We start from the raw sequence: 18,517 nt of genomic DNA, 5'->3' as shown, positions 1-18,517 counted from the left end.
GAGCGCCTCCAATCCTTCTGGTGTTTTGGGTGTCCATAGGCGGGAGTGATAGCTTACCATCAGGCGACCTGTCTGCTAGTTTGCCTCCCATCTTATTAAATACAAAAAAAATTGGATCTGGATTGAGCTTATAATTAAAATAATTACGTATATAATTATATTAATTACTTCCATGATCTCTAATTCATCATTAAGCTTAAGAACATCCATGGCAATCGTTTCTGCTTTATAGAAAATTAATAATTTATCGTTATTCCTGCGGGATGCATCCAGTTAGAAACGAAAGCAGTTTTAAAAACAATGATTTACTGTTCATTTTATTTAGTTTGTTAACATATAGTTTTATGGATTCATCGCATGGCGTAATGTACCAAACCTAGCTTGATATTCTGGAGTATTTAATTTTGAATTAAATAAATGTGAATAAACATTTTAGGCGACAAAATACAGGAAATAATTCATAAATTTTACTCGAAAATTCTTTCTGGCGTTCTATCCACGCCAGAAAGAATTTTCGAGTAAAATTTACCCATATTTCACGGATCCGTATTATCCGTTTTATCCGGATCCTATGAGATCTCGGATCCGGATCTGAAATTCAACGGATATCCGGATAATTCGGATATCCGGATATCCGGATCTCAAACCCTAGGTAGATCTAGAGAATTATTGTCAAAGAAGTCAAGTTGCATTTAATGCCATCTATCGACATACGGTTAAAAAGTTAAGATAGTCATCTTTTGACCCTTAAAATCCTTAAATATTAATATTAGCGTCGAGCCTCAACCAAAAGCTCTGTGGCGCTATCTAAACGAGCTTATTAAGACTTTATTTGTCTTTAACGGAGTAATATTGTCTAATATGAATAATTAACAACTTCAAAAATATCCATAGTAATGCAAAACTTGTGCCAAGATTAGCAAAACAGTGGCATATTTCATTTCTTGAGCATGATTGATTTTATTAATTGTTGCTTCATAACACTACACTCAATGAACGTAGAGAAGATTCTACTTCTAGAACCTATAATTAACTATAAAGATAAAACATACGTAACGTAATGCGTAGTTAATAATTTTATTAAAAGTACTTGACCAAGGCCGTTCGGCTGACACCGTGCCTTTTGTTTAATTCCATTCGGCAAATTTAAAATGATTTGAATAATTGATTACGTTGGTCGCCCTTGAACTAAGTGTACGGGGTATGTAGCCAAATGCACAAACGTCTACTATAATAGTATAATTAAATATATATTATATACACGTAGAATAATAAAAGTACAAAGAAATTCAATAATGCTGTTGGTTTCACTTTTTTGTCCGTTATTTGACATTAGCACATTTATTACCAAAATCACTCGAAACCAGTTGGACTAGGTAGCGATTTAGTAGAAAAAATCTTGCAGTACAACACCTGCCATATAACATTAATTTACTTTATTTAGCTTAAAGATTGTGTTCAATAAAATAACATATTTTTAAGAAACATTATATTAACGTAACAATGAAACCTGTCAAAAGTAAATTAATTTACAAATAATAAACAATTCTAAACTAAATTATTAGAAAACGAATACGATTTCAAAAAGAAAATTGGCAACATTTTTAGTTCAATCGATATGTATCTGCAAATTCGCTTTTAATAACACAGCGTCGTCTATATTAGTCTTTATCTAGAGACTTTTAACAGACTTTGCTACAAATGATATGCGATTTTAGATAGTCGGTTAATCGATCGATCAAATACCTCAATTAGTGCAAATAATATGGATTATTGGGGACGTGATCAGTTGATATGACAAGATAAAATTTTCTAATCCTTAATACCTGGCAGGCCAGGATGGTCGCGTGATAAACGATACGGGACGAACGAACGGGACACTACGATAAGGACGCACCGATGCAATAAAGTTTATCACACTAGTGTGCTACGCCCGCTGGTCTTTCCTCCTCCAGAACGCGTCTAAACGTCTCAAAACACACCCAACCCTGAGAGTGATACTTCTGTGCTTTTTCCCAAATATTCTTAAAACTCTCATCAGTAAACTGTTCCCCAGCCTTCTCGAAAACTCTCCGAACTAGTTCTGGCTCTCGTTTCGCGTACATATCTCTATGATTCACGTGAAACAGCGTCATAACACTGGGGTTCACGCAGGCTTTCATATCCGTCTCCTGAGGAAGCAACGCTCTATCAGCTCTCGAGTAGTACTCTGGAGTTATCGGGTAATCCAAGTCGAAGTACCTTCCAGATGGAAGCCCCGCCATGGGCGAGCAGTCAGGGGGCTGACCTGGCTTCACCATCTCAGTGTAAGTCGTTCTGTAATCTATGCACACGTCAGGGAAGTCGGGCAGCTTTGGTGTTTCTGCGGATGGTATTGTGTAGTTTAAGGCCCGGACGAAAGTTTTGTACTCAACCTGTTCCCCGTCGAAAGCGTTCCAGAGTAAGAGTAAAGGTTCTAGTAAAGATGCGTCGAATCTGATGAATTTTGTACCAGCGTACTTGTAAACTACGTCTTTCGGAAGCCATCCTGTGCGTTCTTTATCAAAGAATTTGAGCCCCAAATAGAAATTACCGAAGAAAGTAGGTAAGTAGCGAGTTGATAGCATCTTTCTAAGTTTATTAAGATGGGTAAAGCATTTCTTAAAGTATTCCTTCTCTGGGTTAATTTTGCAGTTGGCTAAACATTCCACGACGCTGCCGGGACGACCGAGCTTACCGAAAGCGTGTCCTTCAGGAAGTTCATTAATATTATTATACGGTGTTAGAGCTTGTCCTAATCTGGACTGTGAAAAATCCTGGTAATCGGCTAAAACACTGTTAACAATATCGCGGCCGCTCGTACCAATGGTGACTTTATCGTCGGTGAGACAGCATTTAGCGTACCTGCCTCTTTTATCAACATTTGTTTTATGTCCGTATATTAAATCCGGGTTATAAGGCGGCCTGCAATAATTCCTGTCAGTTTGGACAGCTAACTGTTTAGCGGGCCGAGTTTTGTCAGGTAAAGGAACTTTAGGCATGACAATGTCGTACAAACTTCCATGATACTTGGTCTTCTTGCCAAATGTAGTGTTTTCTATATCGAAGCCCTCGGGGAGCATAGGTACTGGGTCCTTCGACTGCGCGAGACTCTTCGTCCAGTAAGAAGCGTACACGGTATCTTTTAGATTGTCGGCTACGACTTGGTACTTCGTTTGTGGGGGTGGATTGATAAGTTGGGCTACAAGTCCGTGGTAAGCATTTCGCATGTCTAGCTTCGGAGGGTGTCTGAGAGGGGGTAAAGGTTTCGGAGGTGGCGGCGGGTGGACGGCGTCACTAAGAAGGGAGTCCGCTTCATCCTTCAGTAGGTAGTGTTGGAGGGACTGGGAGGCCTTCTCGTCGGGCTGCGCGGTGGGGATGCCGGCAGCGCAGACCTTAGGGTCCCTCTCTATGAAGAAGCCTGCGTTCCCTTTACCCCCGGAAGTAGATCTTTGACAATCGATAGGCATTGTAAAATACGTTTATTTAAATTGTATAATGTTTTTACAAAAATGACATTAGTATTGACGGGTGAGTGACGTTTGACATTTGAGTGATGTGAAAGATTGTTTAAAAAAATCGATTGTTGTTTGTGATGCTCATTTATAGCTATAAATGCGTGGCTTAAACTCCTTGCTACGATAATACGTCGTCAATAAAATTGTAAAGAACAGGCAGGCAAGCACGGTCGCGTGATAAACGATACAACGTCATCGTCAGGCCGTCCTTTTCGCACTATTTGTCATCATCATCATTATCATCATCTTATCCTGGCCGGTTTCGGCTTCAGCGACTGGGTTTGGTATGGCTATTGAGAGCGACGGTCATGAGCTATTGTAAGTGCGATACGGACGCACCGATGTGATAGTTATACTTCCGTGTAAAGTTCATCCAAATTGGAACCCTAGGCCACTGTAGAACTATGTCATAGTGACATGATTGTAAGAAATTTGGAAATCTCTTACTGCTTGTCATTTTGACATGGTTATAGAGCGGCCTAGGGTTCCAATTGGTTGTACAGTTCCCATCTGATATATGCCTTATCGTCTCGACAATAGTTAGAGGCTCCACAAATAGACCACGTGACCCCCCCCCCTCCTGGGCACGAAGCTGGATGCGCGCTTGCAAAGTTTAGATTCCAAACATAGTAGCATGCAGTAGTAATTTAATTGTAAGTAAATGTATAATGTAAAGTAAACCCTTTGGCTAATTTTTTTGGCAGACGGGTAAGTTTAAACGCAACTCCTATCTGAATGCTCAAAGCTTAACATATTTTATTAAAATAATGTACAGTCAAGTGCAAAAATAAGTATCAAAAAAATTGACTCAAAAATATGGTACTACGCTCTTATTACACCTGACTAAGGTGCTATGGGACATATTTTTGAGTAAGATGTGTACACCCATATTTTTACACTTGACTGTAACTCTGTTTAAAACAAGTTTTTACCTCCAAACTGGTTTTTAAACTCTGTCAAACAAGTCTGTCAGTAAATAAGAACAAAGAAAACTATATGCATCAATTTCTTTAGGGTGCTAGAGAAAAGGATACCTATAGTTTTCTTAGTTCTTATTTACTGACAGACTTGTTTGACAGAGTATATCTACAATTTTTTCTTTAAAAAAGTCTTTTTTTCCTTTTCTTTACATAATGAAATCTTTATTCAGAGACCAAACTTCCCAGAGTATGGTTTGTTGGCAGACGAGGCGAGGCACCTTCAGGTGTAGGAGGCCTTCAACATGCGTGACTCATCATGATGGATTGTGGAGTTGATTATTGGCACAATGTGACAACCCATTAAACTTTACTTCCATCCTTGTTTGACTTCAAAATATCTTTGTAAGACAGAGCATTGAATATCCCTTTAGTTTTGTGTGACTACATTAAATACTAGGCATATTTACAACTGCTAGTCTGATAAATCAGCACAGGTTTACATGTCAATATAAGTCTCTTGTCAAAAACTTCTTATGGTGAAACATACACAACCTAATAGTTAGACATCATGAACTCCTGGCTTGACCTATGACATTTTGTCAACAGAGACATCTAAAAATTATGGTTAGTACCCATGTGGAATATTGTAGATAATACGGCAGACGTTGTAGAAGGCATTACTAAGATAGTATTAGTCTGTGTACAGTGTACCCGAAATTGTGGAGCCATAATGTATGCGACACTTCCCACGCCCCCAGGCGAGGCCCTCGTATTCCTCGATCGACATTATTATGTGTTATGACTCCACTAACATCCTCTCACGTTACCCATAACATGCCGGCCCACATGCACCGAAGATCGATACAGCCCGAAAAAATAAACCATTTTTTACGTCGGTATCGATTTGTACTCTTTTCACACATAAAAAACACGTTTTACTCGCCCAATAGTGCAACTTAACACGCTGTAGTTTTTAATGATAACGTTTTTATACGTAAAATACAGTTTATGATACAGAAAAAATGTTTTTACTCACCAAAATGTGAGACTCGAACGCAGTCCGGTGTCGCACAGGTTTAACACTAAATTTCACACACAGACTAAATTATTTACATAAGAATAATTTACGGTAAAGTTAATGGTAATAAGGCTTACAGCTTTGTGTAGCTAAAGGTCAGAATAAATAAACATCGAATTTACGGCTATACGAAGCTAGCAATCTCCGTACCTCGCCAAGTGTTTCTGTCGCTAATCGCTATTCGTATTCGTCCTTTTCTGTTGACAGCTCCTGATTTGACATTTGTTAGATCGGTTTCACACGATGCGGCAGGAACGATCGATCATTTGTCTATGGTTTGAATTCTGTGGCTGTTAGATTTTCCTTTGCTTAGTTTAGTTCAAAAGTAACATTGCCAATGGAATATTGTCTATGAATAAAGTTGCCAGGTAAGATACTCTGCCCAATATACAGGTAATTTCAACTATGTAATATTATTAAATTGGTAACAGTAAACCGATAAAGTTTTTTCATTTCACATGTTAATAATTTTTGAGTATCATTTAAAATTTATAGCAATTTATTTGTAATATCAACTACTTAAAAGACAAAAGTATGAAACGATTATGTTTAATTTTCTCTTTTTATTAAGGTAATGTTATCTTTTACACAGGCAACTTTAAAGTTTAAATTTGACAATTTTGACATTGACATTTAAATCCAAATTATATCGCGCGCTGGTTGTGTCGTTCTACGAACTACGAGTCTTTATTTTATATTTTATCTAAATAAAAACGATGATATCAAGTGCACGCACTGCTAGACTAGCTCGTGAAGTAAAACTTTTCCAATCAAAACCGCCCTGGGGCGTGAATTGCCATCCGGAGAAAGAAGATCAGTATGATGTGTTACTGGTTAAAATGCTCGGGCCCAAGGGTTCCCCATACGAAAACGGCTCGTTCAAGCTTACTATAACCATTCCAGAGAAGTATCCATTCGAGCCGCCTATCGTCAAATTCATAACACCAGTGTATCACCCGAATATTGATAAAGGTAGATGTTTTAAAGTTCTGTGATTCTTTGTTTGATTTTGGGAACATAAGGTGTAAAATGTGTTGATATTTTGAACAATACCACTGCTGACGTATGAATGTAAATTGTAAACTATGTAAGAAGCTTTAGTCTTGTAAAATATAATATTTACGAGGTATTTTTGTATGCCGGTGATCTGAAACAGCTTTAACGATTTCGCCGAAATTTGTTGTGGGGGTTTTTGGTGGTAAAAAAATCGATCTAGCTTAGTCTTAGTAGGAAGCGCTAGTTTTCGAGTTCTTGAACTCTGATCAAAGCTTGGTCGCCCAGGTACTCATATTAAAACTTCTAAAATAGATATTATTGATTACAGGTGGTCGTATCTGTATGGACATGTTGAAAATGCCACCCAAAGGAGCGTGGCTGCCTACAATAACTCTAGAAACCCTGCTCATCTCTATACAGACGTTACTTGCCAACCCAAACCCTGATGACCCGCTGATGCTCGATGTAGCAAATGAATATAAATATGACATTGATAAATTTATGGAGAATGCAAGGTTCCACACTGATAAACATGCTGTAGAGTTGTAATATCAATAATAGTGGTAAATATCACTTATTTCTATGTATGTGAAGTTTTAGTTAGCTTGACTAGTATTGAGCATGTACTTATTGAGCTAAAGCACATATGAAATATCCTTTGAATTGGCACATGTTGCCTACATATGCATATACTATATTTAGTATTTGTAAGAAATCATCACAAAACTTGTAATGTTTGCATCTGTTCATGTGCCCTTATCTGGGTAAAGGGACCTTATTGAGAGGCTGGACAGCCTTATCCTCACACACTGGATGTCCTTGCATCTTCAGTCCAATAATTGTAGTTGTACTTTCTACTAACGTATATTTAGTTTAGTTTTTAAGTTATTACTAACATAATACGGATGTAGTGTTGTCCGAAATAAATGCTTTCATTTCATTGTTGGTGGCGCTTACGAGCTGCGGCGTCATATTTGTATACGAACATCATTCATAATGCTGTAAGCGCCATCTCTCTTTTCCCAGATGTCACAAAATGTAGATCTAGGAAAGCCATGTTTGTTTATTTTGATGTTAGGGCTAAGGGTATGCGCCCACGGGCATCAAACTTGCTTGATGAATTTTTAATCACTCACATCCAGTCTATGGGCTAGTATGAAGAGTGTCAAGAGTGCTCATATGTGCAATTTCACTAAGCCATAGACTGAATTTGAACAACAAAAAATTCGCTGACCAACTTAGTTGCATACTCTAAATTATAGATGGGATTCAACCTGACTGCAAATTGTATGTAAAATGTGCAGTCAGTGTGCAACTTGCATATTAGTTGCAGTTGTATATTGATTTAAACTAACACGATTTTCACTCATATTATTAAATTAAAACGGGACTTAATCTCTTAAAACTTACGTTTTATATTTAATTTTTATTTAAAATAAAACACTTATTCGCCTAATATTACAACTTTATTAAAATAAGTTAGCATAGATTCTGTAAACAATATATCTCAGCTGGTAACTGTGTTATATTAGTAAATAAATCATTGTTTTATTATTGCTGTCTGATTTATTTAAAGTCATCATATGCAAATTTATGTACAATCATTACTATTGGTTAGAATATAGATGATATTCCATTAATGTAGGTAACAATTTACGGAATTTGGCTTAGTGAATAGTTAAATAGTTTTGTTATCCAAAATATTGTACATAATTATAAGCAATTTTGATGATATGAATTATTTTAAATTACAGTAAGCTAAGTAACATTTAAATACACACCCGACAGGGAAACTTTCAATGTGCATTGAGACTAGAAATAATTTATAAATAATATTTTCTAGCTTTTTCTAAAATATGGACTACAACACTGGTTGTAATTCATAATACTAAGCATGAATATTATGCTCACCACCAAACTTGCAATACCAAAAACGCCAACCTCTAGCGGCCCACCATACAAAAAAATTGCCAAATTTGAATCAATGGTACTAGAAAACAGTTTGAAAATCGAACGAAGCAATACAAAAGCAATTCCATTGAACGTAGATCCAAATTTCATCGTAGGTATTTTGTCCTAGTATTAGGACGTTGAACCCCAGGAAGTTATGAGTCTTACAAATCCAATTATTTAATTGTTTTTAAGTTTTAACACATTCACTACCAGACAATAATGGCGCACTGCATCAGGACCGTTGTAATTGTTAACGCACGCTTGTATGTCGAGAACCCGCCCAGCGGGTTCTCCAGCATCTGAGCAAAGTTCACGAGTGCCCACCAGGCAGGGTTCGAGGTTGCGAAAGTGTTAATTTATATACAAAGATCGCTAATTTCATCCTGTATCCGTACTACTGTCGTCCCCCGAACTAGCACTCTCCGTCTCACTTGAACTGCTACTCCTAACCTTCTTAACTTCTTCTTTAGGTGTTTTTATCTTAACCTCTTTCTTTTTCTTCTTATCTTCGCTGACAGTCGGTTTCAAGGTTTCCGTGGATACAGTGGCCACCATTTTGGATTCTGTGTGCGGTTCAGTCGGTTTGAATTCTTCTTCTTCGTCTATGGGTTTTTTGTTGGCTAGTGAGACATTCACAGCCGCTTTGTAGGCCTCTGGGTATTGTGTGCTGAAAGCATGTAAAGACACAGTCAGCAGATATCATATTCCACATAAAACAGAAGTCGAAAATTCTTTATCAGCCTCTCTATACTGTGTTGCTTAAATGATTACAGGGCCTTTGGTGTCTTAAAACCGAGCTTTAATCTCATCTTGGGATTAGCATTTCTGATTGTTACACAAATTTTTAACTGGCTTCAAGCCCGATGAACAGTAGATGTTTGTTAAAGTGACGGTGTAAAATCTAGATTGTGTGATTTGTGTGATAGTTATACTATTTTTTTTTTATTTATCCAAAATTACTTAAATACTAATTTTAAAGCGACCAATAACAGTATTTGCTGTTGTTGTCACTCGTTTACATTAAATATATATTTTCTTTTTTTTTCAGTGTCATAGTAAAATTCGTAAAAATTTAAGCACCCTTACCTCAACTTAGTCTTAATAGCCCTAATCTTCTTAAATATAAACTCCAGATCTTTCCGCATCTCGAGCAACAGCTGAGTATGCTTTCTGAACTCGGTGGAGGCAGCGCGCAGCCGACTCGCTGACAGCTGGTTGCAGTTCGTCAGCATTTCCGTGGTCTTCTCAAAGCGTTGAAGCCTGTAATGGTTGAGATACATTTTAAGGTACAAGGTATTGTGTGTTTTATTGATAATAAGTAGAAAGAGTATATAAGATATGAATGGTGAGAATGTAGATACGGGTATTTTAGATTTTCTTTTACTGTAGATTGAAAACGAATACCAATTGGTCTGATGTTGATGTATAAAACAATTGTCCTAACAAAAACCTACAGTAAAAATGCAAAAATATTAAGAAGCTAAGGTCCTGTGTTCATATATTTCTACATAATTCTTCCAAAATCTATTTTGTTTTTGTACTTTTATATTATGGCAGTCCTAAATTAATCAAAGATAAATATTGATTTTCTTGCCCATTAGGCAACATTTTAAAATATACTAATTGTGTATGCATTCTATTACAGAATCCTGTAGCGACTGAAGGGTTCAATAACATACAATCGAGGCACAGTATTACGGTAAGTAAACAAACATAGTTGTTGAAATCTCATGTATGTTCTGAATGAACTAAATTTAACTTATGGAAGGTTTAGCAGTACTATGAAACTAGAATTCAGTGTCCACTATAAGTTATACACAGTTAACTGATAACAAAAAGAACTTACATATTCTTCTGAGCTCTAATGATAGTTTCGACATCTGTTTGGTCAACCATGCCCGCTAGTCCTTGTACGAACACTTCGGGCGCTGTGTAGTTTTGGAAGCATTCTATCGAGAAATCACTCTCTGGCGTTTCGTTAGCCATGATTTCTCGTATAAAACTAATTATATTAAATCAAGTCATCAAAAGGATCGCCCCATAAATTGTTAGATTTTCTTGGTAATCTTGGTATGGCTATTCGTACGTTGTTCTCGTGTTTGACGTTTAAGGAAAGTGTTTCGTTTTACGGAATACGAATTTGATCAGCGCTTTAACGGTCGTGACCGAAGAATATACTGTCGTGACTATAAATATAATATAATTATGTAACTTATTATATTCTTTGCTCGTGAGTCTCGTGACATATTTCTTAATTGAACATTTAGACGGTAAACCTACAAAAATGTGAAAATTGTTAAAGCAGTTATTAACTATTATTTATTATCATTCAAGATTGTTTAAATAAATGTGTTAAATAATTAAATAAATTGAAAACGTATTGTTTACAGTTTTTTATATGCATTGTTTTTTATATTTCTGTTCATATGAAAATATTAAAAAAACAATTAGACCATTCATTTCAAAGTTGTCTACCACCCCACTTTTTTAGTAACATGGGTATTTTTATCTATTTATAATATTATTATGGGCAACTAGGATTGAAAGAGCTCGCGATTCTGAGTACGAGTGGAAACCACATAAAATTTTCCAAATCCAAAAAAGTGGGGTGGATAACTTTGAAAAAAAAAAAAAATGGCTCAAGTGAAACATTAACCTCATTAAAATATACAAACTTATTCAGCATTTACGTTATCATTTTTTTTAATAGCCTATATTGTTTCCCACTGCTGGGCAAAGGCCTCCCCTGTTATCATAACAAATAATAATATTTGTTATTTAATTTAAATGTTTCAATTGCATGGATAAAGTGATGGAGACATGTACGTGAAATGAAACAAACGTAACAATAACCAATTGACAGTGACAACTGTCATCTGTCAAGGTTTTTATTTAAATTTATTCTTATAGAGATTCGAGGATAATAGCCAAGTTAGAATTTTTGAATCGATTATATTTAGTCAAACAAGATTAAAGCGAATGTCTGATTTATATTTTTCTTATGAGTTAACCTGGGCTAATCCGTGCAATTCATAAGTGAAAGGTACTCCAACTGACTCTTCCTGCATGCTTCTACGATTTATCTTGCGGTTATGTTTTGCTGCCCCTTTTTTTGCTCTTTGCTGTTCAATAACCTTCAGTAATTTTTGTATTTGTTTCGCTGATAAATTACTTTCCAAATCAGATTTTTGAGTATATTCTCGAAGCGAAGGTTCATTTTCATACAACATTGACTCGATGTTATCTTTTAATTCTCTTATATCAATATTTCTAAGAGACGGCATTATGTCTTTAAGTTTTATTATTACTTGCCTTTGTCCCTTAGGCAGTTGAGACAGATCAACATCGTCGTTCTTGTCTAGGATAAAACTCATAAGGCTGTTTAGATTGTGCTCATCTGAATTGGTTTTGGAGTGTTTGCTTTGATCTTTATCTTCGTCGCTTAAGTCGGAGAGTACGGAAGTAAAATGATCAGTTGGTTTAAATCGTGGGGATGAAAAAATGTCACCGGATCTAGAAGGTGAATTGCACCTACATCTCAAGTCATTTACACCGTTACCGTGATTTCTCAATAATTTGCATCCACAATAATTGTCATCTGACCAATAGCCCTCATCTCTGTCATCATCCTCGCCCATTCTTGCTGGCGAATTACATCTACATCTTAAGCTGTGCGTCATACCGTCTCCATTGTCTGTATTCCTTAACATTGAGCATCCACAATAATTATCATCAGACCAGTACCCGTCGTCCCGGTCATCGTTATTACCCACCCGAGCGGAATGAGAAGGTGGTTTGCATTGACATCTTAAGTTATGAGTTACATCGTTGTCATCATCATTATTTCTTAGCTGTTTGCATCCACACCTGTAGTTATCAACCAACGTTACATCCCTTGAATCATCTTTACCTATTCTTGCGGGTGAATTGCATCTACATCGTAAGTTATGGGTTACATCTTTATCGCCATCTGTGTTTCTTAATAATGAGCATCCGCAGTAATTGTCATCCGACCAATAACCTTCGTCTCTATCGTCCTCTCCAATTCTTCCAAAGTATTTTGGTGAGTTGCATCGACATCTAAGTGTTAAATCTTCATCATCATTTGCACTTCTTTGAATTTGGCATCCGCACCGGTCGTCATCAGTAAAATAAGGATCTTCTCTATCATCGTCTCTACTGTACCTCGTCATTTGTATATAATCATCTAGCTTATCTCTTGCTGATCTAATTTTTCGACTGTCCTGCTTTTTGCGCTCCTTAACATTTGTACTATCTTCATCTGCAAATTTGTCTTGAATATTATCTTTTCTATCTCGAGTTGCGCCCTCATTGTCGTTTGAGGAGTCACATTCGCATTTGATGACTCCGGGTAAACTGTTACCGGCGTAGCCACATGAGCATGTCGGGTCAATCGTATTATCATTCATCACCGTGTCTTGCAAACCATCTAAAAGCTTTGCCAACTTTTTGTTTAAACTTTTGAATCCTTCCTTTCCTTCTTTCTCAGAAGATATTTCGCCCAAATATTGAATTGTGGTTGCGTCTTTTAATTTTTTCTTGTTAGCCTTATTGCTGTTGAGTTTTAACTTGACGTCGCTGTATTGGCCTTGGCTTATCAGATTTTGCAGAATAGCTTCAAGCTCGGGGGATCCCTGTAAATCCTCTATTCTTACAGATTTTTGAATAGTTAGAGAAGCCAGGCTCATAAAAATGGCTAATATTAAAAGCCCCATGCTTGTAAAACAAGTTTTAGAAGTGAATGGGAAAATGTTGATCACGGGAAATAGCAATGTTTAAATTAACCGTGACATTAATAAACGAATAGATAAGAAATATTGCATTAAATTGAGACGTTATTTTACTTCTCACGTGGCTAGTTTTTGAAATCCAGTGATTTATTCAAGAGTTGGGTACCATGGTAACTGTTTGCCGTAGGTACCTAATTAAGGTGCCCATATCGACATCCTCACATTATCAGAACAGAAAACTGTATATAGCCGAGCAAACCACTTTATCACTAGAAGAAGGCACGAGATAATTTTTTATGGGTCTATAAATTTTCGTGCCGTTAATTTTCCACTTTTTCGAAAAACTTTGTTTTATTATCAATTGCACAAATATACAGAATTGATAGAATTGATAATCTTAAGAACAACGAGTTTGATTCAGGATTTTAACAATAAGGAACAGCGCCGTCTAGAGTTTACTCAAATCCCAATACCTACTTAATAGACATATTTGTGTTCTTGAGTCATGCGGTTATTTATTTATTTACTAAGGATCGTCGGACATTAAAAATTGTCCTTCATACCTATTTTTTTTCTTTCATAATATTTAACTAAGATAGTTAATGTAGCTGTGAACATAGCCAAGATTTATAAACATACTAGCTTTTGCCCGCGGCTTCGCTCGCGTTAGAAAGAGATAAAATGCAGCCTACAGCTCCACTTAAAAAATAACGTCAATTCGTCGCTCCGTTTTGCCGTGAAAGATGGACAAACAAACAGACACACACACTTTCCCATTTATAATATTAATATGGATTTCTACAATAATAGGTTTATGATAAAAACAACAAAAAGATACAAACGATATTTATTATTAATTTTCTCATTTTTACTCATTATCATTATAATTTTTTGGCAATTGCATTATACCCTCAACCGTCATCACGATAGGGACGGCATGATGAATCAGCACCTCTCTGTCTATCTCTGATTGGTCTGAAAAAATAATTGGGTAATTATATCGTCAGTTTGTATTTTTCAAACACGTTGGGTAGTTCGTGCCAAGTGCAAAATAGGTACATATGCTACATATAGTCAAAGACATATGTAACTCCGTATAGACCGATAGTCTAAGAAAAAAAAAAACGTACCTCGAAGTCATAGAGAAAAAGGTATCGTGGCCTAGATGGCGTTACACCTTTGGGGGACGCTCGGCTAGATGGCGCTAATATTCATATGTGAGATTTTAACACATATCAAGCTAACAATATGGGCCAATTGTCAAATCTGACGTTCAAAAGTTTTAAGCCTGTGTCGAGAGATAGCAGTCTATGCACTGTGATTACACATTATACTTTTACAGTAACTCTCTATAAGACTCGATCCTCTTTGATATAGTAATTAAAGGTTAAAGGCATGGTAAATATTAACCTTTTCACCGCTTGGCGCTTAGTGTAAGTCCTGGCGCTTAGTGTAAGTCCTGGCGCTTAGTGTAAGTCCTGGCGCTGAGTGTAAGTCCTGGCGCTTAGTATAAGTCTTGGCGCTTAGTGTAAGTCCTGGCGCCTAGTGTAAGTCTTGGCGCTTAGTGTAAGTCTTGGCGCTGAGTGTAAGTCCTGGCGCTTAGTGTAAGTGTTGGCGCTTATTGTAATTGGCGCTTAGTATAAGTCTTGGCGCTTAGTGTAAGTCCTGGCGCTTAGTGTAAGGCCTGAGTGGACGCTCGGAGCGGAGCGTTCGGCGGGGCGTGCAGTTTCGAATTTAAGACTCGTTTACATTAATCGCAAATGATGATGAATGATGATACGAGTATATTGTTGGCTAGTTTACAAAGTTATACGACGCATTGTCTTACTTATCTGACTGCGCCGTTATTACAAGCGCCGTTGTTAAATTGAAAGTCATATTACGGCGGTTAAAAGTGTAATGTAGGTAGATCATTACTGTTTGAGAAACGTATGACAGGTGCGGGTAGAATTAAGTTATTCTTGCAACACATCATATAATTTCGATCGAACTTCACTTCAAGAAGTTCGTTTGATCATAAATTCCTAACGGCTGTGTTTCCTTGTGCTGTGTTCGCTAATTATAATTATCCCTAGGATTTTCCTGGATACATTACAAAAAGGTTGAAGATTTAAAAATGTTACTTATCGTTATTACATAGAAATTTAATGTCATATTACGACCGTTAAAACGGGAAATGGTATTTTATGCAACAGGCGTTTAAAGGAGGTCAAAAAATACGAGTGGCGTGGATTATTAAAACGCCACGAGTATTTTTTGACTCAGTTAAACACCATTGCATACAATACTTTTTCCACGACCATGCACTTAGTTTTTAATAATATTCTTGAATAACTTTCGTGAAATTCGCAATGGTTCCCGTATTTTGATGCAAAGGATTGCACTGTCAGCTCAGCTGCCCAAAGCCTTCCCGCGCACGCGCGCAGTATCGTTATAACAATGCGTTGCCATGGTTACAGAGCCAAACAATGCGTTTTCAGTTTACCTGACCTACCTGACCGCCTCCCGCCATCATGGGACTCGTGTAAGTAGCTAACAAGGTCCCTCCTCAACTGCATACTCTCCTCAAGGTCCTCGTTATCGGTAAGATCTGGATGATTATAATCGAAGTTGCGCTGGAAGCCCTTTAGGGCGTCCATGAACCTCTTGGTGGGGTCTGGTTTCTTGGCATTGTCGTCGGCTCTGGTTAACCTATAATTATTTTAATAAGTCAATAACTTTTTCTTGTCTGTTATTGCCAAGGTTACGGTTTTTTTTATACCACGTCGGTGGCAAACAGGTATACGGCCCGCCTGATGGAAAGCGCCGCCTGCAACTCAAGGGGTGTCACATGCGCGTTGCCGACCCATTAGAAACTTGTACACTCCTTTTTTGAAGAACCCCAGGTCTCCAGAGTCACGCTGGTTTTATGCAAAAATATGCTACTTAAACTTTCCTTAGCCAAGCACTTTCCTTAACTTGCCACCTACAAACATGGACTACATACATGCTTGCATAATTTCAGTAGCATAATTTTGCATAAAACCAGCGTGACTCAGGGGACCGTAACCACGGTGGCAATAACAGGCAAGAAAAAGTTAATTCACCCACATACATATATGTCGTAGTAATTTAGTTGCTGTCCAAATACGAAATATCCCAATTTACTGAAAAATAAAAATAAAAGTAGAAATTATGAATTTTGCGCTTTTTAACCCTCGACGCAAAAACGGCGGGGTGTTATAAGTTTGACGTGCTGTTTGTCTCTCTGTCTGTCTGTTTGTCTGTGTGTGTGTCTGATTCAAGTTTTTTTTGAGAGTTGAATTACTGTCGGGATTGTTCTTACTTTCTTAGTCATGTTTCATAGAAATCGGTCCACTTTCCACCACATCTATAAATCTTTGCGCGTAATTCGCTCCTAGTCCTGCATTGTCGTCGGTTCGATTTATTCTGCTAAAATAGCTCTCACTAACTTGTCTGGCTTTATAAATAAATAGATAAATATTATAGGACATTCTTACACAGATTGACTGAGTCCCACGGTAAGCTCAAGAAGGCTTGTGTTGCAGGTACTCAGACAACGATATATATAATATACAAATACTTATATACATAGAAAACATCCATGACTCAGGAACAAATATCTGTGTTCATCACACAAATAAATTCCCTTACCGGGATTCGAACCCGGGACCGCGGCGTAGCAGGCAGGGTCACTACGCGCTAGGCCAGACCGGTCGTCATAATTATTTTCTTACCCATCTAACCCATCAGACCGCCTCACTCCATCCATGACATCCCCCCACTGGTCATAAGAGGCCTCTCGGATGAGCGGCGTGAGGTCAAATCGGTCGTTCGACTGATCGAACGTCAGGTCGGGCCTTATCAAGCTGAAAACGACTGGCAGCAATGCAGCGAATATAAGAAGCTCCTGAAAAGAGGTAAGTGTGAGCCTCTAATAGTTTTTGATGTTTTAGTATACATCCTTCCTATATCCGATATCGGATACTATGAAAACGCCCTGACATTTACGCTACAGGTAAAGTAGATAAACCAAAGAGTAGTATCCATAGTAATATTATAAATGGGAAAGTGTGTGTTTCTGTTTGTCCGTCTTTCACGGAAAACGCAGCGAATAGACGTGGTTTTTTAAGTGGCGATATTTGAAGGGATGGAGAGTGACATAGGCTACTTTTTGTCTCTTTCAAACGCGTGCGAAGCCACGGGCAAAAGCTAGTAATATATATAGGTAAACCGACCGATACCCCATAAGCGCCCTCCACACTCGCGCGCGTAGCGCGGCGCGACGCCGCGAACGCCAGTGTGAAACTTTCTGCGTATCGAATCCACACTCGCGTTCGCAGCATCGCGCGGCGATAAGATTGGTGGAGGGCGCTTTAAACGATTAAAGAAGTCGATTAAAGTGGGTACTTTAATCGGTAGCGTAAACGTCAGGGCGTTTTCACATTATCCGATATCGAATGTAGGAAAGATGCTAAAGACAAATGTCAAAGATGGCGCGTGCGGATGGGAGTATTTTGATAGCGGGTCAGTAAGGGCAGCTATGAGATTCCATGGTCCTACGCGAAAATGGTCTTATACGTGAAAAAAAGTTTGTCAAAAATACGCTTTTTCTCGCACCTTGTATGTTATTTCGAAAATCTGTAAATACCATTTTTAATCAATTTGCAATCGAGGGAAGGTCTCCTTAGACCATTTTCGCGTAGGACCACGGAATCTCATAGCTGCCCTTACTGACCCGAAATACACCCTGTATATTTCATGACATCTTTGCTGAGGAAATTGATCGTGACACTGATGACAGTGATGACGTAGGCTGCTTTAGTTATAGTTTACAATTTTACATATTTCCAGCTCCAACTCACCATATTTTCGTTTAATCGCCAGTGTTTCAGTATTCCATGGCCGTGTCCGACGAATAATGCCAATTTAACGGTTACTGACTTTTGTAATTAGTTTTAGCTAACTGCCGTCAATGTCGACGTATTTGTGGATTTTACGTGACATATTGCAATAACCTATTAGAATTATAGTTTAGCGTGAATAAATTGTGTTATGAGGATCATTTTATAACAATTATGTCCAATATTCGATAGAATTTAAATGCTACTGGAGATAGTGGAGTATTTATTGCTGCGAAATACTAACGATTTCATAAAATAACATTAAGTAATACTTATTTAATTTATTATACATAAAATTTGAAGTATCCGAGCAACAGTAGCGCCACTCCAATTGGGGTCAATTCAACCTTTTTTGAAACTATCGATGGTCAAAATGTGG

At 37.5% G+C, this 18,517-nt stretch overlaps 5 protein-coding genes across 5 annotated transcripts in view; 1 reads left to right on the top strand and 4 right to left on the bottom strand.

The window, feature by feature from the left end:
- LOC125237891 (oxidative stress-induced growth inhibitor 1-like) overlaps window positions 1-5,684 on the bottom strand; it is a 61,853-nt gene extending 56,169 nt beyond the window's left edge. Inside the window, exon 1 of the mRNA XM_048145128.1 lies at window positions 5,493-5,684. The gene's annotated coding sequence lies outside the window, so the exon portion shown is untranslated. The remainder of the gene's footprint in view (window positions 1-5,492) is intronic.
- On the bottom strand, window positions 1,435-3,517 carry LOC125237892 (EF-hand domain-containing family member B-like). The gene has a single exon (XM_048145131.1). The coding sequence runs from the start codon at window positions 3,486-3,488 to the stop codon at window positions 1,920-1,922; it is 1,569 nt and encodes a 522-aa protein (XP_048001088.1). The 5' UTR covers window positions 3,489-3,517; the 3' UTR covers window positions 1,435-1,919.
- Window positions 5,685-6,196: 512 nt separating the features above from the next.
- On the top strand, window positions 6,197-7,915 carry LOC125237755 (ubiquitin-conjugating enzyme E2 T-like). The gene is made up of 2 exons (XM_048144929.1): window positions 6,197-6,506; window positions 6,859-7,915. Exons 1-2 carry the CDS (start codon window positions 6,251-6,253, stop codon window positions 7,077-7,079), a joined length of 477 nt encoding a protein of 158 aa, XP_048000886.1. The 5' UTR covers window positions 6,197-6,250; the 3' UTR covers window positions 7,080-7,915.
- Window positions 7,916-7,987: 72 nt separating this feature from the next.
- Window positions 7,988-10,536, bottom strand: LOC125237754 (kxDL motif-containing protein CG10681). Its single transcript, XM_048144927.1, has 3 exons — window positions 10,330-10,536; window positions 9,570-9,743; window positions 7,988-9,150 (listed from the first exon to the last, which is right to left on the bottom strand). Exons 1-3 carry the CDS (start codon window positions 10,467-10,469, stop codon window positions 8,862-8,864), a joined length of 603 nt encoding a protein of 200 aa, XP_048000884.1. The 5' UTR covers window positions 10,470-10,536; the 3' UTR covers window positions 7,988-8,861.
- A 3,529-nt stretch (window positions 10,537-14,065) lies between these two features.
- On the bottom strand, window positions 14,066-17,992 carry LOC125237669. The gene is made up of 4 exons (XM_048144804.1): window positions 17,973-17,992; window positions 16,972-17,144; window positions 15,720-15,925; window positions 14,066-14,209 (listed from the first exon to the last, which is right to left on the bottom strand). Exons 2-4 carry the CDS (start codon window positions 17,004-17,006, stop codon window positions 14,103-14,105), a joined length of 348 nt encoding a protein of 115 aa, XP_048000761.1. The 5' UTR covers window positions 17,007-17,144; window positions 17,973-17,992; the 3' UTR covers window positions 14,066-14,102.
- Window positions 17,993-18,517: the final 525 nt, after the last annotated feature.

The sequence above is a fragment of the Leguminivora glycinivorella genome, chromosome 22 (assembly GCF_023078275.1).
Source record: "Leguminivora glycinivorella isolate SPB_JAAS2020 chromosome 22, LegGlyc_1.1, whole genome shotgun sequence".
NCBI lineage: Eukaryota > Metazoa > Arthropoda > Insecta > Lepidoptera > Tortricidae > Leguminivora > Leguminivora glycinivorella.
This window is presented reverse-complemented; position numbering and strand designations above follow the sequence as displayed.